Source organism: Xiphias gladius, chromosome 17 (assembly GCF_016859285.1).
Source record: "Xiphias gladius isolate SHS-SW01 ecotype Sanya breed wild chromosome 17, ASM1685928v1, whole genome shotgun sequence".
Lineage (NCBI taxonomy): Eukaryota > Metazoa > Chordata > Actinopteri > Istiophoriformes > Xiphiidae > Xiphias > Xiphias gladius.
The window spans coordinates 25,440,136-25,462,046 of NC_053416.1; the positions used below are offsets into that span (position 1 = coordinate 25,440,136).

Genomic DNA, 21,911 nt, shown 5'->3' on the forward strand with positions numbered 1-21,911 from the left:
CATAGATATTAGGGTTTTCATAGATAAGATTAGATTTCCATGGACCAAAGACGGCACTTGGGGCCAGCTGTCTCCTGACAAGCGGTTAATGTACATCCATCAGGACTTAGCCGTCATCAATATGACCACATTCAACCACAACTAATTCATGGAGCATAATAATTTTTCAAATTTTGCATCTTGATACTTTGCCACAAATTTTATGGTACAGTTTTTTAAATTGTATTTTCATTTTATCATGATTTTATGAATATGAAATAATAACTAGATAAAAACGATAAAAAGAAACTGCATTACGTTCATCTGTAGGGTTGTGACACACTGATGTCTTAAGATTGATTTCCTCAGTGGTTTAACTCAATGCTCAGGTGTCATTTATATTGAATGTAGCTCACACATGATTCATTTTTGAATATTAATTTGGCTCCAAGTCTTTGTAATGCAAAATCCCATTTTTATGTAGAGTCAAAAGCACATCCGTGGTGACACGGTTTCCTTACTCTACATTGTGATAGTCAGCAAATGGTAATATTTGGAATAGGCACTAGACAAAAGAGCAGTGGGTGAATTCTTGGTTCAAACACTGTACACTGGACACCCTAATTCAAACCCATTTCAGACATTTTTGAAGATTGTAATTTATTGTATACACTGCTTTCAAAACAATTCACTAATGCAACCTCTAAACTCAAGACATTATTGTGTATTTTTTTGATCTAAAGAAGAATGAGAAAAATAGAGAAAATTGCAGTAATGTGTTTTTGGCATTAATGGCAGTGAAATATAACCTTAAAATGTATATCTGATCACATTCTGTTGTGCTTTCAGTGCATGAAAGTAAATGTCAGACAGAAGCCCAGCTACTATCTGACTCTGACTAGGAGCAACGTCAAAGCCTCAATACCATTTCCTTCTATCCGGAGCTACCTATTTCTCCTTTTTTGTGAATGTAATTGCATTGAGAGCAGGGCCATCAGACGGTACTCTATATTCCCATCAGCAAAAAGCTCTTTAGTGGAGTTCTTAATCTCCCAAAACCTTTTAGGATTTGTCACTTTGAGGGGAGGAGTTTTGACTGCTTTTCTTATCAGGTGTTATCAGGAAAGTCTGAACCTTTGAACTCCTTCTCATTCATGCACCTGTGGGAAGAACCGTTACGACCCTTTCTCTTATGTAGGGCCTACCTGACACTATTAATGTACGTGTGCTGTAGGCACATTGTCAGCCATCTTTCCATACGAGAGGAAGAACACTGGAAACAAGTTGCTATCTTGATCACCCCTTGGAGGTTTGAGATTTACCCAAACTGCAGCAGACTCCTGCCTCTTTGTCTACCTGCTCACTTGTGGCTCCATTTTACTGTTTCCTTTTTTGTGTTCATTAAATCATAAACAAAAACCAATTACCAAAACTTTTCAGCTTCTGTATGAAGCTGTCGACCTGAGTTATATCCAATTGCTATTCAAACTCAACTTCTTCAGACTTAAACTGAGCAATGTGTTATTCCGCAAGAGCAGCAGCATATGAGTGAAACAAAACTCAAGTGATGCTGACTTCTGTGTAATGCAGAGGCAACAAAACTCCATAGTGCTGAAGAAAGCAATTCGTGTTTTCTTTCTTCCCATTATGAGCACAACCACTCCCACCAGTCTCCTGCTGTGATTCTTCTGAAAACACAGAGTTGTGTAATACAACGCTGTATGGGATAGGGGTCGACCGATATGGTTTTTTCAGGGCCGATACCGATACTGATTATTAGTAATCAAGGAGCCTGATAAATGATATTTTGAAGTGATATATTTGTGTGTATATGTATATATATATTTATATATATACATATATATATATATATATATGCATCTATATATCTATCTGTGTTTTTCTGAGTTTATTTTAATAGTAGTGAGTGGCCACTCGCGTGCTGACATGCTGAAGTGCTGCAGTAAGCGTACAGTCTCATTTTCGGTTGCCAGTGTTCCAGTGTTACTGGTGGCATAATTTGCTGCTCTATATATATATATGTATATACATATATGTATGTATGTATCTATATATCTATCTGTATATATGTATATATGTGTATATATATATATATATATATATATATATATATAATCATGGTGTCAAAATTAAGAATAACACAAACTCCAACACACACCTTCCCCGTTTTAAAATTGTACATTTTAACTGACTCACTTTGTACTTTTATCTGAGTACATTTTTACACAAGTCATTTTATTTCTACTTGAGTAGAGTTTCTTTTAATAGTAGTGAGTGGCCACTCGCATGCTGACATGCTGAAGTGCTGCAGTAAGCGTACAGTCTCATTTTCGGTTGCCAGTGTTCCAGTGTTACTGGTGGCATTATTTGCTGCTCTATCTCAACCCAGCTAATTTAATTTTGCTTCATTAGAGCAGCTGATTACCCGCTGTACATTTCAACTTACACGAGTTCTGCTCAAGCACTCTTAGTTTGCTCCTTCTTTTAGCGACTGTCTTGCTAATCCCACTGTTGTTTACATGCTATTTAGCTATGCCAGTTACTTTAGCTAAGTAGCTAAGCAATGGCTTCTCTCTCTCCCTCTTACTCTCCTGCTCTCTTATTCGGTGTGTCTTGGATCAACAAATGAACTTCTTCATTAGACTGTGGTGTCTTTGCAACGTCAGTGTAGAAGATTTGAATGTTTATTGCAACTTCGGCAACATCTGCTGTCGTACCTCCAACACAGAGCTTCGCTAGCTCATTGTAGCTTCTCCAAATTGGTTCCTTTGTACCCTTTTTCTGTGCTCCTTTGTCTGTTGCAGTAGCCTTCAGTGTTGATAGGCTATTACTTGTGACATGTAACAAATCAGATAGTGCTGTGGGCGGGACATTGCTCGAGACCACAGAATGATGACTACAGACACTATTGAGGTGGCTACATGAAAGCCAAAGTAGCGCATTTTTAAATGTATTTATTTTATCTGCAATAGGATAAAAAAAAAGAACTAATCGTAAAAATGCGGAATATCGGATCCAATAATCAGCCAGGCTGATAATTGGTCGACCCCTAGTAGGGGACGGCCTTACTGCGCAAGTGAAAATGGTTTTAGTTTAAAAGCAGCTTAGCTTACTGGTTGAATGGGAAGGCAAGACAAATGACAAATACACTGTTGCATAGTCATGAACAATCATTACTCGAACAAAACTCGGTTAGTCTGGAAAGACTCACCTCCTGTTGTCATTCTCTCATATGTTCTCCAGGGGGAAATGTCACTGGTGCCTCATGGTGCTTGAGTTTGTGTTATTGCTTTTCATACATAATTGTACCACCAACGCGCTGTCATTCAAATTGACAGGGGAAGAGAAAGACGAGGGGGGAAGAAAGCAATTTCAAAGCTTGGCAAAAAAACCTGTGGGAATTATCCAGCCTCCATCTCTGTCTGCTTCAGACTCTCTCTTTTCATTTATTTCTTCGAATCAGAAAAAAAAACTAAACGGCATAAACACTGACCAGAAACACAATATATTAATATTGATAAGTAATTTGTACCTGGCAGAGCTATGCAAACGATTATATTAAATATAAACACCTTTTCAAATGGCTTTAAGATCTTAAGTATTTACACTTGAAAACCATATGGAAAAAGTATATATTTAAATTGTTCGTACATGTTTGATATCTGAATATTTCAGTACTTCAGTCAACCTACTTTCCCATGAGCTTCCGATTAGCACAGTTCTACCACATTTACTTCTCTCATTCGATTTCGGTTTGATAGATCCAGAATTTAGAGCATGTCATTTCACACTTCCTCTTGATTTATACTTTGAATGTAACTGTTGAGCAATGACATTACATGCTCATTTCACACAGCAACGTTGTCGGTGATAAAACTGTATTTTTCTGCAGCTGTTCATATGCCCAGCTAAGAAGGTTGGAGAGAGGGCAACTGTGTGTTTTTATAAGTTGCTGACTACTCACCTCTTGTGTGCAGTGGCCAGAATGTAAAAAAAGGCTGGGGATTTTTATGTTCTGTGTTTATTATAGTTCTTACTCTTCCTATGCCTGTGCAACCACACTTCTTTCACATTCTCAGTCTGTAAGCAGCCATGTATCATGTTGTCCAAAATAAGATTGGATTTTAATAAAAAGAACAAAAACTGCTTGAATTTAAAATTTTGCATCATTTAGCATTAATTACTGAGCAGATATGGTGCTCTTTAAATACCTTTAACAACTCACAGTACACAGTGTTAATTCTGTGCTTTTCTTTCAATCTGTTGTCTATTGTCAAAGCTTTAAAATGGCTCCTGCTTAGTTTGCTATAAACCCCAGATTTCAGTCCTATTGGTGCCAATTAACACTCATATTCAAAAATCATGTTAGCACCGTCATGATAAAAAACATCACAAATAACTGCCCTTTGATGAGGAAAATCTTAACCTTTTCTTTTCCCTGCGTTGTGGTCTCCCCAGGATCTAGACCCAGGTTAGAGGATGCTCCTCCCCGAATCGTAGAACACCCGTCTGACCTGATTGTGTCGAAGGGCGAGCCAGCCACCCTTAACTGTAAGGCCGAAGGACGGCCAGCTCCAGTGGTGGAATGGTACAAAGACGGCGAACGCGTCGAAACAGATCGCGAGGACCCTCGATCCCACCGGATGCTCTTACCCAGCGGCTCCCTGTTCTTCTTGCGAATTGTACACGGGAGGCGAAGCAAGCCCGATGAAGGTGTCTATGTATGCGTGGCACGCAACTACCTGGGCGAGGCCGTCAGTCGTAATTCATCTCTGGAGGTGGCAAGTAAGTGCCTTTGATTTTTTTGTTATATAGGTTTGATTGCTTAGGTGTGTGTGTGTGTGTGTGTGTGTGTGTGTGTGTGTGTGTGTGTGTGTGTGTGTGTGTGTGTGTGTGTGTGTATGTGTGTGTGTGATACTGAAGCCAAAGATAGAAATTGAATGCAGTCTACTCATAGGAACTAAAAGAGTGCGAGGGACAGATAATGTGGCATTAGTGCAATGATACTAAAGACAAAAGTATCAAGAATGACTGTTTTTCATGATCATCAGGCAATTTACACTTATAAGAAGTATATGTAAATAAACTGAAATAACAAGAGTGCATTTCCCACTCAGAGTCTTTACTTGTTACCAGAAAATGCAGAGCTGTAGAGAATATCACACACTGAGAAAACCAAAGGAACACAGTGTGCATGCAATACAAGTCTGAGTATAGGCAAGAAACGATATTGGTGATAGGCCAGGTGTCAAACATCATGTTGTGTATAATGTAGTTCAAGTAATAAGAAATTGATTAAATCACAGATAGATTTCCCAAGTAATAATGTTAGATGAACTATAAAAACAGGGGAGTGTAGAGGCATCTTCAAAGGACTCTCTTGTCTCTTATCATCGCAATCACTTGGGTGAGTCAACGTAAGATGCCACCCCTGACCTTGGTGTCAGATCTCTTGGCAGCTTGCACCCTGAGGTCCCCCACCCCCTACCCACCCTTCATCCTGCTTCCCAGCCTCCGACATCTCGTCCTATCTTCTCCCGCTTCAGAGAGCCTGGCCTCTGTCGTGTTGTGACCAGGCCTCTGCGACCAGGCCTGTTAATGTAGATGGATGACAGCTAGCCCTGGCAAAAAAAGATAACAGTTGTCACCACTGGACAGGAAAGCTGAATAACTTTCTTGCAGGGAGGGGAGGAAAGGCCACTGTTAGTTGGCAGCTTCTCACTAGCAGATGTTAGTTCCATAAAATACAACAAACTCCTGTCAGATAAGTTTCCAGCAGACACCTCTTCTGTTTTTATTCTTTGTTGCAGGGCTACTTGTGATAGGTGGCACTTTAATGAAATGCGGATAGGGCCAATTAAATCTTTGCTGTTAGACTGGGCCATTACCTTTGGTGTTAGAAAAGAACTAGAAAGTGCAACTTTGTTTTGACAGCAGCAGCAAGCATTTTAAAGAAGTTTAGGATGTTTATCTGAATATAAATATAGTTTTGGGCTTGTCACATTGTAAGAAAATAATGTGACTTGGGTTTTCAAAATGGATTACAAATTTTGCACAGTTGAATTATTTATATTATGCACAAAAGCATTGAAAGTATATGTACTGATAATTATAATGATATTGAAAGCCATGCCATAAAACTGAAATAATAAACACAAAATGAAGTTTTGCCTGTTTCCCTCGCTTATCGACGGATTTAGAGAAAACTGAGTCTTCACATCATGCTTTTAGCAGCTTTGGCAGAAACACCAGTTGAGATTTACACATTTCTTCTTTTCCCCTCACTCTGGCCTCTCCTAATATCACCCACCTTTTAAAGCTGAAACCATCTCAGGAATTTCTCATTGCATTAACACAAACCAGCTGACCACAGTAAAACCAACTCCATTCAATTAAAAATCTCTGAAACTCTAGACTCCTGTCAAACACCTTACGGTTGGGCATCATATTTTCCTGAAAGCTCCAGCCTCAAACTTAATAATAAGACTGAATTTCCCCTGACTGCCTCCACAGAAAAAACAACCCATGGATCATTTGCTATCCTCAGTGAACAGTTGGGATCTGTCTAGTGTGTCCGTCACCTTACCAAAAAGCGTTCCTCAAGCAGCAGGAAAAATTACCTTTCGCCTTGCTTTTGATTTGTTTCGGTATCAACATCAGAAACTGCAGGATATTTATGATATAAGCTGTATATGGAAACCAGGCAGGTAGTATAGGTGGAGGTGTTGTGAATCACTTTTCACAGAGCTGGTTATGACAAAAAGCCAAGGAATAGAGCAGCGACAGATGCCAGAAATTGCTCAACCCACTTGTATAATCCCTAATGTTTTTGTCTACAGTTTCTTTACACCGTGCTGCTTTTGAGCTCTCATTTTGAGTTCCAAAGAAGTTGTCTTTGCTTTTCTTAATTAATGTCATTAGAATGGTGCTTAGCCAAAACTAAAGACACATTATTAATGTTATTATTATTTTTGCCAACACCGTTGTGATATTTCTGGCAGCTGCTGAACGTGACAAGAGAGTCCAATCCCTCTTGTAGGCTAACACTGACAGGATTTCAAACAAAGCTCTGTGAGGATATGCAGGGTCATGTTTGCAGTCAAACGGTTTTGGTGTGTATTCTGTGGCTCTTGTCTTTAATACCAGTGTGTTTCCGCCTGCAGGGCCCATGCAGCCGATCAGTCCATCTATGTTGTTGTATGTCCGGCTTTCTGTTGCTTTCTCTCCTAATGCGATGGTCCTTCAGGAGGTGACGTTCTCCGCAGCTGTCTGCAAAAAGACACATGCTCAGGGAAACAACTTGGTGCGCAGCAGTTGCTTTCACATATAAGAATCCTTAACCCATGTTGGCAGAGGAAAAAATGCAAGTGTGTGTCTTATTTGTGTCTTCTTGTTTGTGCGCCTGCCTGCACACAAACCCGCAAACACACTTTTGGAGTATTATTTCCAGAGAGAGAGAGGGAGAGGTTATAGAGAACAAACAGTTGCCTGTGCCAAACCCAAGCCAGTGCCAGCTCCTGCCAGCCCCCTCTGCATGGCACCAACAGGGCCAGAGGTAAGGCAACAGGCACCTAAATCCGCCCGATGCTGCCAGGGGGCTCAGCGTGGCACCAGAGAACGCACAAGATGGCACTTTTTGGCATGGTGTCAATTTGCTCCCCAGCCTGTGACTTGCAAGCACTGAGGGCAAACTGCGGAGCTGCATGGTGTACTGGTGTATGTATTTGGTATTAGGGTGGGAGACAACATGCTGGGAAGGGTGGAAGGTTCAGAAGGTTTAACCCCTCTCAGTCCAAGTACTGCAGGCTGAGAGGCAGGCAGGGTGATTCAGTCCACTGAGCTGCGGTATGAATGAAAAGGCGGAATTTTGCAGTGCTGACAAACATACCTGACCTGAGAGTTTGCCCAGAAATGTTTCATGACAGCTGCACAGATCATTTTAAAGTAAAAATATTAACACAGATGGCTTGTTTAGACGTTTTCTCATGTTGAATTGAAGCAGCAGTTGATGAAAGAATCCTTGGAGGTCAAATAAATGTAACCCTAGACACTCTTTCAGCTTAGCTGTTTAGTTTGAATGTGCACACAGTTATGGATTTCAACTTTAAAGTGGTACTCCACCCAATCAATCTATCTTTTGAAGCTCAAACACTCTGTGCAGGCTTAAAAGGTGGCTGTAAAATGTTTGTAGATACCTCACTGACAGAGAACATCTGCTTTAGTCCTCTTAAAATCAGTCCGTTGTAGCAGTGTTTTTTTTTTTTTTTTAAAAAAAGGACTTTACACAACTCCTGCAGTGTAATCAACTTACACTTATATTTTTCACTCTTCCCACTGGAATTGCCATTGACATCAGAACGCAATAGTGCAACATAGACACTGTGCCTTGTAATGAAATTAGGTAATGGACAATGGGAAATTATGACTGGTTGGTGATGCTAGATAGAAATTCAAGAGATTAAGATTCATCCTCTGGGGACCATGAATGTCTGCACCAAAATTCATGGCAATCTGTTGAGTAGCTAAGATATTTCACTCTAGAACAACATGTTGGGCAGATCAAAATCACTATCCCTGCACCTTCTCCTTTAGTTTAAGTAAAAATAGTACAATTCCCCCAAAAAAGATCTGTCCATTAAAGAATGTATGCACATTAAGGGTGTGCCAATCAAGTTTTTGGCCCTGATCCTGATCTGAGTCTTTTAACGTTGAATATCTGCCATCTGCTATCCTACCCAATAGTCATATTTACCTAAATGTTGATTAAGTACTGTATGTATCAGTACACACTGAAATAACAGCTGTAGACTACGAAAGACATTCAAAGTTGTCAAAAAAAACTTTTTAAAAATCACTAGTTGACTGTGCTTTTGTCCGGATTGGTACAATAATTCTTACTCATTATTTCTCAAGTGTGTCCTGACCACTTCTCCTGTCCAGACATTCACTTACAATTAGGAACTCAATAACTCATTAGGGAAGGTTCTGCATAGTTACCTCCTTAACAGTTTCCACTTATTATTAATGACATGTTTGATGAATGGATATTTGGTGCATGAACTGTGAGAATCTTTTCAAGCTTCAGCAGGTGTAACATAACCTCATATATGACATAGCTGGCTGGTTAAAGTAGTTTTGAATTTTTTTAAATAAACATTACACCAATTTCTTTGCACAGTACTAAATATTCTAGACAAAACAGTTAAAGTACCACACTGCATTAACTTGGGGAGCAATTAAAAATCATGTCCTAAATGTAGGATCAATTGCAAGTCCTAAGATAAAGACAAAATTGATACAGTGTCATGACTTACTTAAGTTCTTGAATGTGCACTAAGTGTAGCTGTCATCAAGCAATAAGCCTTGAAAATTCCCTCATTTGCTCTTTGTCAATCTGTACCTTCCTTTATCTTGCATTAGGAAACAGATCCTACACAACTTTACTGAATATTTCCTTCCAAAATTTGTATTTTGCCCCCCAATCCGATTTTACGCATTAAAAAAGATTCTTTGATCCTGAAAATGTGGCCTGCAAAGTTACGTGCTAGAAGCAGAGGCCAATTTATTTCAGATGCATAAAAGTCAGTCAAGCACAATAGACATAACGGGCCAGACACCCCTGGGTGGGGATTTGGCATTCAGAGTGACTTGCCCACGCTCCTGGCGGCTTTTTCTTTGAGTGTTTTATACCTCTGACGTTTTTATTATGCCTACTGTTTCCACCGCCTAGCTTTATGGCTCATGAATATTCATGCTAACAGGGGAGGGGAAGAGGTGCTTTTTCTAAGGTGCTGGGGGCGGAGTCAGAGGCATTGCAAATAAAACTGACTGGGGGTAACCTCTTAGGGTTTTATGCCCCCAAAACCAACCCCCACCCTTGTTTTTAAGGTTGCATGGAGGTCAAGCTTTCAAGATTCAAGATAACAGCTGCCTTGTGGAATCTAGGGAATGAACAGGTGAAGATGTGATGAAACTCCTGTCTTCCTCTGTGTTTGTGTGAATTTGCTCTTGTGTGTGTCTGTGTGTGTCTAGGTGTTTAAATCCATAAGTCTTTGTAAGAGTAGTCTGTGTTGACTTTCTCACCAGCAGTAATCCTAGACAGACTGTTGAAGAAACAGCTGAACAGCACTGTCACCAGTTGGATTCTCCTTTCTCTTTCTTTCTCCTTCCTTTCACACATACACACATAAATACATAATCTCACACACACATACCTGTCATACTGTTTTGATCATAGAGACCCCTGTGCAGAAAAATGGATTTCGGGGTTTATGGATTTGGAAATGGGTAAAGGATTTGGGGGGTTAGGAAAGAGTTATGAAGGGAGAGAAGTGTGGGTTGGGAGGCTCTGATAAAGGAGATAAAGTCATGCCCCCCCCGTCAATCCCACTTGCTCCTCTTTGCCCCTCTCCTTCTGCTGTCCGTGCTCTCCTCAAGCTGCCCTCTGTCCCTGTTATTAACCCCAGCGGTCTTCAGCCATATGGGTTGTGATTGGAGCTCTGCGGTTCATGCTGTCATACACAGTGGAGTGCAGTCACACTGATCTCTACATCCATACAGTGTGTACAAGTAACTGCAGGGTATGGCTAAGCAGCCTTTGCCCTGCCTTCAATCTCTGTCAACACCTGTTAACATTATGTATCACTGCAGTATATGTCAGTGTTGCTCTAACCACAATTTGATTTTAAATAAAGTTGCTTTAATGCTATACCCTGCCAAGGTTTAAAAAAATCTTTATTGTGGGAGGGAAAAGGTCTCCTTGCTCTAGGCTGCACAGCCTTTGCTCCAGGCTAAATGTCCTGTTTTTAACTGTTAACAGCAGTTTTATCTGTTACCCTATTCTGAATTTGCTTTCCTTTAGCTGCCAGCCTCTTTTGAATGATCTGATATAATCTGTCAAGCTGTAATAAGACAGCTGATTTTATCTGTTTGTCTTTTGACCTATTAAGGATAAGATGTTTTTAAGAGCCTGTCAATCAGCTGTTTGAAGAAAGAGGCTATTGACTTGTCCTTAATTCTGTTGAAATCTTCGGTGTTACAGTTCTTAGTACAGAAGCTTGTTCCTCTTGTACTTGTTCTATCATCAGTTGTTTCTAGATGGCATCAATGAGCAGTCTTCACGTTATTATTTGCATTTGGCACCTTTATTAGTTGTAGCAGGTAAGGAAAGCTGGTCAGGTGAATTCATAAAGTATAGTCTTTGAACAACATCTTAATCAGGATTGGCATTGCTGACAGGCCGATTAAAAACAAAAGACAAAAAAAAAAGAAACAATATTTTAGGATAGGAATCTGTGAGTGCTGTTTCACATTCAGCCCCTCCGTATCTTCCTACACCTCACCAGGAGCATTACATTGTTTCATCATCATACCCATATGCCTACCATAAATCCGTTTGTGTGTATTTGTTTTCAGCACACTGAGCCAACAGAGAGTGATACAGTAACACCGTCACCTCTCATACTGAACTCTTGAGCAGTGACACTCTCAGTTGCTTAATGATAACAAGTTAACCTCTCTGTGTTTGTGTGTATGTGTCTGTCTATCTGTGTGAGCTCTGAGGTGTATTCATGCTTTAATAATGGGATTGTAGGTCCCAGCCTTGTGGAGGACAGAGCCGGTGGCCATTCTGATCTTAAAAGAGGGGGATCAGATGGCCGGAGTGAGGCCACGGGCCTGTGGCTAAACCCCCTCTGTATGATCCGACCGTCTGCCGGTCATTGAGCCAGAGCCACCAGCCCAACCCTCCTCCAGAGGATAGCCATGAATTAATTAGACCATACTAAAGGCGAGTATGACCAGTGACAAGCGTGTGTGTGTGTGTGTTGCCTTGTGTCATGAAGGGTCAGTGGAACAAAAGCATAAGGATGAGATTTTTTTGGGGGGGGGGGCTTTTGACAACAGGTGGTGTGAGGAAAAGCTTTAACCTCCTCCCCCCATTTAACGACACAGCAGAGTGACCACAGGGGCTGTGGAGAACAATAAAGGCCCCTTGCTTCAACCGTTGTGTCCAATCATGCCCCATTATCTTTCTGAGCTGCTGATCACAGTTGCTGCACTGCCATACACACCAGACCCTCTGCTAAATGAATTTTGTAGTTGGTTGTTTCCCAGGATTCTTCCCATGTAATGTGTGAATAACAGTAACACGTGTGCACTCGAATAGAAAGCTTCAAAATAATTGTTGGCTTGAAATTTTACTGAGACAGTGTCAGAGTGTTGATTCATCTCAAAGGCCTTCCACAACCTTAACCATGTGTGTACTAGGTTCAGTATGCCTGCCGCTAGTACGCTCCTATGGGTCTTATCTGAGGGTATGGATAAACAAACTACTTGGTTGTTGTTGGAAGTTGGAGTTCTTTTTGTATTGTATCGTATTATGTTAATTTTCAGGTGCTCCTCCTCCATACAAATATGGAAGAGGGGCAAAATAAATGGATGCACCATGCATTTCAAAAGCCTACGCTCACTGCTTCATTTATTGAGGTTTAGTATTTAACAGTAAATTTTATTTTTTATTTTTTTGCTGATATTCTAGGCAAAGGAAAGGAAGCTAAAACTAAAAGAAAAAAAAAAAACGAAATACAGTGGATATTTTTTCTATTCTCAGAAAGCCTGAATGAATTTCATGATTACTTGAAGCATTTTTCCCTGAAGTGTCCTTGATTAAGAGTATTATTAATTGAGATTCATTAGTCATGGTCTTACAGGATGCAAATGACCCCCTCCTCTGTCTCATTGAGGCCAACAATAGGCCTCTGGTAAAACTATACAGGCTGTGTGGTTTTGGTGTGTTGCTTCAGGGTAGAGATTTAGAGAAAGAAATACAAACAAGGAAGTCCAGATGGAAGCCTTATCAGACACAATAACACTACACAGCAGTTTACTCCCCTGTAAGGCAGAACTGGAACTGGAAAGTTATCACAGCAGTGTTTGTCAGGTAAACAATAAAATTGCTGCAATGTATTTTACCTATAATTTACACTTGCACGTAGTTGCGTGGGCCATCACTGTATTTTTACCAGATGTCGCACTGTGCAGTATCATATTTTAAACCAAGATAAACCTTTTCCCAGTCGGATATGCATTTTTGAGTCAGAGCCCTCTGCAACAGCACCCCTGCTTCACCATTGCATTGGTTTCAATGAAATTAATGAGCAGCCTGTGTTTTTTAATGTAGTGCTAATGTTGGTCTGAATGCACCCATAGAGGGCATGAGGGAGCATCATCAAAAGATACAGTCAGTAAGTAGAGGAAGTAGAACAAAGGACAATTATAATGAGATGCGACAGGAAAATAGACATAGCACAAATAACAGATACAACAGTGATGCCAATGGCAGACATTTGGGCATGAGCAGCACAAACATGCAGACGGGATAGTTCGAAACATATCCATCAATTTAACACAAATAACACGAGAAACAGAATACATCTGGGGAGTTTCAGGCATCAGTCATGACAGACAATAAACACAAGAGACCAACATGATCAATACAGGGTTCAAACAAATCAATCAAACACAATTAGAGCATAAGTACAGAGTGGACATTACAGTAACAGAGAGAGAAGTATCTGGTTGCCAATCTTGTTACTGAGCAGGCTATCAGTGTACAAGAGAATGTTAAACCCGCCAAATGGAGTCTTATAAGAATCAAAATGATCTTTGCTCGATTTGGGCATGTGTCCAGAAAGCATTTTTTTAATGCTATATGGACACATCAAAATCATTTTTTAATTGATCCCAATGAGGAGAGAGCATATGCAGCTGCATGCAGCTGCCTAGAGAAAAAGCATTGCTCCCCACATCTTTTTTCAGAGCGCTCCACTTTTTTGTGCAGCCGCACACAAAAGTTGAAAATCTCTGAAGTTGGTAAACAAATAGTAATAAAAAGCAGAGGGGCAATGCTAGTTTGTCATACAACGGCAGTGGTGATGTGTTGTCACAATATTGTTGCCATCCAAACAGAACCCATGCACAGCGTTTTTTTTGATGAAGCACTGGCAGAGCGCTGGGGAGCACTTCATCCCAGCGCTTTTATGCCAGAGAAAAATGTTGTATGGACATCCAGCCTTTGTTGGGGTTTTTGGGCTAGTTACCGAACAAATCAGTGGAGGTACTGTAAAAATCATTCTGTTTATTATGAGATTGAGTTCATTTTATTCAAAGGACATCTCAGTGTACAGTAGCTGCAGGATATGTGACTGTTTTGATTGAACAGTTCATTCATTTCATTCTTATCATGGGACAACTTTATTTAGTTGGGCAATCCAGTGTAACAATTATTGGCCAGATTATTCTGGTAACTGGAAAACTTTGTTAAATCATTGGACAACACCAATTTCCCACGTGATGTTGTATATGTTGTATAACCCATTCTAGATTTTTCCAGCTCATTTTATTATTGGACAATTTGTAAGAGCTATTGGATGAGTCGATCTAAGTTGGAAACTCATTCTGGTTATTTGGCAATTCATTCTACTCACAGGACAACTCCTTCCAGGAACTGGACAACTCAGTCCAGTAATTGGATTCTTCTCACTGCTGCTGCCCTCAAGCTAAATCTTAGGTCTGTGGTTTAATTTGATGAAGAGTCAGGTTTCTATCAAGAAGGATTTTAAGCAATATTTTGAATTTTGATGCTGCAACTTATAAGCACTTGGTGGAAAATTAACATTTGAGTTAAAGGAAATATCAGTCTATTCCGATACCCAATTGGCATAATGTGTATTGAAAAATTTCCTTCTCTGCATATAAATAAAGGGTTTATGTTGTTCCTTTGTATGTTGAGGAATGTTTGCTGCTGTCATAACAAGAACATCTTATTGAGAACATGATTAACTGTATAGATTGCTTGATCTTTAATGTCAGCTTTGTTGGATGTGCTTTTAGTATGGTACGTCTTTTTATTGTTTCACCTTTCTAACTGGCGGACTGGTGAATGAAGAGGGACAGAAGCAAGGCAGTTTCTCACTTAAAACTAATCTTCTGAACTGTTTATCAATAGACGCATCTGCCTATACAGTACTCGGTATGGCTGAAGTAATACCAGTCACTAGCTCTTTGTGGTAAAAAGGGTATTTCAGGGGGATTTAAGCATATTTGACCTGTCTGCAAATGGTAAATACGAGGGCGAACAGCTGTGGAAAATGCTTATTGATTTCTACTCGTGTGTATTTGCACAAGATTCATTTCTCCTTAAGACACGCTCCCACCTTGGAGTTAGAAAAGGTCAGCGAATGGGGCTTAAGTCATTCAAGTGGAGCTAAATGGATTTCTGCTCCAAGATCCATCTGTTTTTAGAGTTTGTTGACAGGGTGGAAAATTGGAACTGTTGCTCTTCCCTCCCCCAGTCACTCTACCACTTACCACCTCCTCCCCTTTCAGTGCATGGGCATGAACAGGTATGGCACACTAACAAGGTAAAAGGTGTGCTAGGCACGAGGCAGGATATACAGTAAGGCCTGACCATCTTCTTCAACTTTGTGAACAAATTCATATATGTTTGACAGGTTGGGCTTCAACCACAGGTTGCGTTAGTGGACAGGAACAGCTGACAGGGGGTCAGCTGACACGGGCAGACTGGCTCACCTCCAGCACGAAGAGGCTCATGTCAGAGAGATGATTCACCCTCTTCACCTCCCAGGCACCGCAGTGAGCCAGGGAAAGTGGACAGTGTCAGAATTAGCAAGCAATCAGTGAAACTGCACAAGTGCAGAAACTGCCAGGGCTATGTGTGTATGTGTGTTCAAACAACAAGATACAGAATAATAAGATTGAGAAAATTGATAGGACTTACAAGACAATGAGACAGTGTAGAAAACTGCTCACAGACTTAAAAGCTCGGTCAGGGTTCCCCTGCCCAATATTTTGGCTCTTAGCCATACATTTCTCAGCAAATATGTCTGGAACATATTTTTCACAAGTACTAGAAAAAGTTTTTCAGAACACTGAGTGCAAATTCAACTTCATACTGTGCGATTCCAGCCCCAAAATAGTACTGTTAAAAAAAACAAAAAAACTGGACAGGTATTGGCAAGTTGATTAAGTATGATCCATGGAGTTCAGTGTAAGTGATGCATCTGTGAATTTAGAAAGTAGTATGACAATGGTAATTTCTCTTCCATCTTGATGATCGTGAAGTACACCGTTGTTACAAAGTATTCTACCAGTAATATGCACTGGCGAATACTTGAGTTTGTGGCAAAAGATAAACCTGGATGAACTTTCTTGACTGACAACCCTGTATTTTTTTTTATGCCAACGCTGTGGTCTCACTGAACTGAGAAGGCTGTGCTTTTTGACACAGTGCTATTGTTGGTCTGAATACAGCCTAAATCACCCTGTTAAAATTTCACTTGAATGACTTATTGTTGGAGTGGAATTCTTGAAAGTGCTCATTGCCACCATCCTACTTCAGGGGTCAATAATTAATGGGTTATCTCTGAGTTTGTACTATTTTGGGGCGGGGCAGCCATTGTCTATATGGGCTCTGTCCACCCTGTTCCCCTTAAGGGTCGAGTCAAAGAGTGTTTCTGGTTTTCCAGATGGATGAACTACAGTAGCCTTGATTGGGCTGGTGGGTCAGCTAAGGGCAGTATGGGGCAGGCGCGTTGGAGGGGGGTGATGGAGTAGAGGGGGGTTTCAGTTGCCTTACAATGGGCTTCTCACCAATTCCCTATGACCCTCTTACCCCGCTTCTATAGGCCGCACGACTGCGGCCATTACTAGATTAAAGTAATCCTCTTTTCAGGGCCAGACAATTGCTTTATTAGCTGACCACACACAGTAGTTTTGACCACCTCTATAATGGTATTGTTGTGGGGGGCCCTGGGGGTCCTGGGGTGGGTGTTATCGGTGGATTGTTGTTTCGCCTCTCCTTAGCAATGTCATGCATACATTACTTCTGCATAACATCATCTTGTTTAACCCTTCACACCAGTCATGTTAGTCTTTGCCCTCCATGTATGTGTTTAAGCAGGGGTTCTTCCTTTTAATGTTGAAACACACTCAATAGTAAATACAGACACATCATCCTCACACCTCATTCTCCATATGACATATTTTAGGACATATTGCATGAATTACAATCAGATTAAGTGTTTGTATGGATGTGCATGTTTGCAAATCCCCCTCCTCCTCCGCCTTCTCCTCCCTTTGTGGCATGTGGTCCAGATTTTTTTTCTCTGAATCTCTCCACTGGCTTGTTTTTGCCAAACATCTCCCATCAAAATGTTGTTTCATCTCCTCTTTTACTCAGTTTCTAAAGGCATGGCGCATTTCCAACTAAAGCAAAAAAATTCCTTTCAAATCCACTCAAAAATGTCTGTGTGTCTTTGCGAACAGATTTATATTTTGTCAAAAGGGCATAAGCTGTTTTTGAAATCCTGTCAATCAGGCGTGAATAGCTTCACCTGAGAATTTATTCAGCTTTATGAGGAGTGAGGAGCCACTCTAGCTATAGTAAGTACTGTCAAATAGTTTGAATATTTCATGAATAGCTTAGGTAATTCGAAGAGACATGACAAGTCTCTGTCTCTGTCATTTAAATAATAGCTTCCATGATAGAAGCATACATTTTCTTTAGTAACAGAGAGTTCTGGTGCTTCGGGCTGCATCTCTGCATACTCCCTAAAGGATATATGCCAGTTTCAATTAAAGAGAAGACTCATACAGGGCAAGTTCATAACATATGCATCACAAATTTATGATTGCCATCCAAACTAATCCTAAGTTCTTGTCTTTCATCATCAAACATATACATTTTTGAACTGAAAGCCTCCAAGATGAGCGAATAAATACATAGCTTCATTAAACTGATAGATTCGACATGGACTAAACATTGAACAACCATTCACCTTGACTTTGCTCCATCTAATATGTCTTTCCTCCTCAGACGTTGTGAGCCTGCACTGTTTATCATCCATTCCCATCGAGACACTAATAGAGGGAGAAATAAATCTTAAATACAGCTTTTTGATAATGTGATATTATTGATCCATGCTACCAAATTGTTTTTTCCTGCTCCTCTCTGCAGGAGGTCAGAAGTCAGGTTGAGCTACATGACAAGCAACCTAGAATAGGAAACAAATCACTATCTTGTCAAAGGACACTTCAGCAGGGTGGATGCTTTTGGCACTATCCTGGGTTCTCTGACTGAAGGATGTCTCTCTTTCCACTTGTCTGCCCTGTGGGATCCTCCCACTTTCTTAGAGGAAAATTCAAGAGCCAGGGAGCCACAATGTTTTACTTTAAATCCCAGAGAATTACAGAGTCCATACTCTGCTGAGTTTGGTTTGCAAACCGTCAGGGGTCAGGGGAGTCGTGTGTGTCTCATCAGGAATTGCAGAGATTAAACACATAGATGAAAAATTGTCAGAAAAACGCATGGACACACACAAACACACGCAGGGCCAACATGGCATGCCAGGGGAGGTTTGCGGTGGATTAACCTCAAGCCTGCTGGGTGGGTGAGCACAGCCGGAGCAGCAGCACCAGCTCAGAAGTGGGATGGGAACCTGCTGCTGAGCCAAACATAGGTGAGCACTCCTCGTGCCAGGAGATTGGAGGGATTTACACTCAAATGAGGAAAAGTTTGTCTGTGTGAGTGCTGGCGTATGTATGGATGTACAGGGATGTCTGTGTTTACAGCAGACTGGCTTTATCCGTGTTTGTGTACAAACTTAGGGCATTTTCTGTAGTACCAAGTTAATGGGAGGGGTTGGGGTAGGGGGTAGGGAGAGTCGATGTGAGAAGATTTTGGCTCCCAGGTAGGAAAATGACCCCCCCCCCCCCCCGACTTGAAATATGATTATTTCAATGAAACAGCCCTGGCATGCCTCAGACTTGTTCTGCTCTGTTTGAGTGTGTGCATGGGTGTGTGTGAGTGTGCACGCATGTGTGATGGGGAAATGAAGGATTGAAGAAAGGGGTGAGTGATGGGGGTGGGGGATCTAGCAGGAGGGATGGAAGGTTAGCCAAAGCCTTTAATATCTCTCTGGACACACACATACTGTATATGCACGAAGGACAGTTTGAGGCTCAATGCTCGAATAATCATGTATTCCTCATTGATCATTAATCACTTCAAAAACACTGTTAGTATTTCATCTTTAACAATCTATTTCTTGATCTTTTTCTTGACTGAACTCCCTTGATGAAGCTGATAAAACTACACACATCACTTACTTAAAATAAGTGCAATACAGTGACTGCGTATGAGTGTAGGAGAAATATAAAATTTCGATAAGGGAATTTTCTTGCCCTCATTTTTTTTTGTATTAACAAATCAGTGAAATATTTCCAACCTGAGAAAATCTAGTGTGCAGCCCAGCATACCTAGGAAATTCATTTTTATTGGACTATTCTTCAGGGCAGGATATACGTACATCTAGTATCAAACATTCAGTTCAGGCAGTACTGTGCCCTTTAGCTAGCTGCATTTATTCTTGGTGCAGGGGGTTAACAGAAATCTCGTCGTATATACCTGTGGTGCAGGTTTTGATGTATTGTTCAGTGTTGGATTTCACAGGCACCTCCTGCAGACCTAGATGGATATATTGTACCTGGTCCAGCCATATCTTGCTTTAAATTACACTCCCACACTTAAACTTTTGTTTACATTCTTTCATTCACTTTGCCATACAAGCGATGGTCGGAATGTTACATTCCTGGATATCACACTACTCTGTGCAGTTGCTGTATTTACATTCTTAAACCCACTGTGATAGTGACGATCATGGTTTCACCTTGCTTCATGTTGTCTTTACTCTCAACAATCTCCGTCAGCATTGGGCACAGAAACACAAGCTGCCCAACCTGACCAATCACGGTTCTTGCAGTCACCATGTTGGTATTTCTGTAGCTGCCGTAATGTAGATTTTGTGAGGGTGCGCATGATAGCTCCAGAGCAGTGTACAGTGTAGCTATGTCAGCTACATGTGTAGGCTCTGTACCTACGCTGTAACCCCTTAACACAAAATGATAAATCCGGCTGTAGAGTCAGCAGGTCAGGGTTGAGATAGGACATGCAGCATGTCAATGTTGATGTTGAACATTCAAAAATATAGTCTCTAAATATAATCCAGGCTTTGCAGAATAATCCAATATCAGCACTCTGTTTAGTGATAGGGTTTCCTGCGTAAGATATAGCAGTCTACAGGAGCAGCTTTGCAATTCAGCTTTATTCTGATATTAGGTGGAAGTGACAATGTTAGACTGCTTTACTAAATATACTACTCATTTTAGAGAAGATAAAATCTTGCCTTGAAACTTTTGTGCAGCTAGAGATGCAGGAACGATAACCTTGACATTTATGTATGTCATGTCACAACTGCGTGCCCGATAGCTCCAACCATTCAGTGTTATATTAAAAAAGTCCAGCTGTCCACATGTGTTTCCCCAATTAGATGCAGCGCTGTGGTGCCTCTGTTTGTATCATATAGTTAGTGCACAACCTCATGAGACTTCTTTGCTCCCAGTCAAGAGTTACGTAATTTTTTACCACGTGTACTGTGTGGCACGCAGTCCTATGTAGAGTATGAACTGGCTTAAAGATATAATCTTGTTATCACATGTTTGCAGCTCCATGCTAACAAGGTGCCCACAAATTGGTCTGATTATCCTCAACCTCTGCACTTCAGCATGTTTATTGGCCATGTTCTTCAGTATCACACACACACACACACACACACACACACACACACACACACACACACACACACACTCCCACAAAGAACCATCCCTCCCTGTGAGCACCACTTTTCCCTCTAGTGTCTGTGTGGTTGATAATGAGTGCCTCCTGTGCTGTCCCACTGCTGTATGTGGGGCCCATGGTTATGTTGGCTGCATCCAGCACCACTACCAAGCATAGCCCCTCACCCACCTGCTCCTTGTTCACCCCTTACCCCACCCCCCTTCCAGCATGTCTGGGTGTGACAAGACACTATGGTGGGCCCAGGCCCGGGCATTTATGAGCGCTTAAGCTGTGAAACATGGCACCTTGACAGATAACCCCATCTATTTTCTCTGCAGCACTTGGAGGTGGTGGTGTGATGGGAGTTTCCCATATTTTATCACTTAATTCAATTTTGGGCAGGATTTTACATGTAGCATTGCTGATTACACACTTTAAAGCATCATAAACAGTATGACTTGAATAATAAATCGAATGTAATTCTCTTGGGTTTGCCTGATGATTATGTTATAAAAGGAGATTTATCTATGCTTATAACATGCTTATAATCAGCTTGTAATGCATCACAGTGACTTCTGAATTTTATTTCAGTCTTATCTGAGCCCAGCAGCTAATAATTGGTTTTCTTGGGGTTTCCTGTGAGAAACACCAGTACTTTCACATAATTTTAATCTGTACTGCAGAGACTTTCTGTCAACTTCTAGCCATGATCAATTTGGCAAACACTCACCAAACACTGACAAACACACTGTATCAAACGGATTATTTGAATTGTTATCATTTAATGATAAGTGATCTCCTCACTAATCACACAGAACAAAAAGATTTTCCAAACATTCACCTCAACCTGTGGGGTCTAATTTTTTTTGCAGCTTTTCCTGAAAAACATTTTTTGTGCTGTTTTCATCATAGTTAGTGGAACCAGCTGCTTTTCACCCATCAGCACAGGTTTGGGGGTATCACGGGTGTGAGAGCTGTGGGTAAGGGTGGTGGGGATTGGGTGGGTGGGGCAGGGGCAGCTGCTGTGGCTGCTAAATGGAGTCAGCTGATGGGACTAAACAGCAGCAACGGTGGCCTAAATGGCTACACCAGCTGACGCACTAAGGGACAAAAGAAAATGGAGGGAGTAAATTTGTGGGGAAAAATGCATCGTACATTGATGAACAGGTTATTGTGCTTGAAGGCTAGGCGCCTGGGCCAAGAAGGTGACACTTCT

At 41.0% G+C, this 21,911-nt stretch overlaps 1 protein-coding gene across 3 annotated transcripts in view; it reads left to right on the forward strand.

Moving 5' to 3' along the window:
• Nucleotides 1-21,911, forward strand: part of robo3 (roundabout, axon guidance receptor, homolog 3 (Drosophila)) — a 93,833-nt gene that overhangs the window by 12,995 nt on the left and 58,927 nt on the right. For all 3 annotated transcript variants that reach the window (XM_040150507.1, XM_040150509.1, XM_040150510.1), the window contains exon 2: nt 4,459-4,785. In XM_040150507.1, coding sequence (XP_040006441.1) covers nt 4,459-4,785 — 327 coding nt within the window. The remainder of the gene's footprint in view (nt 1-4,458; nt 4,786-21,911) is intronic.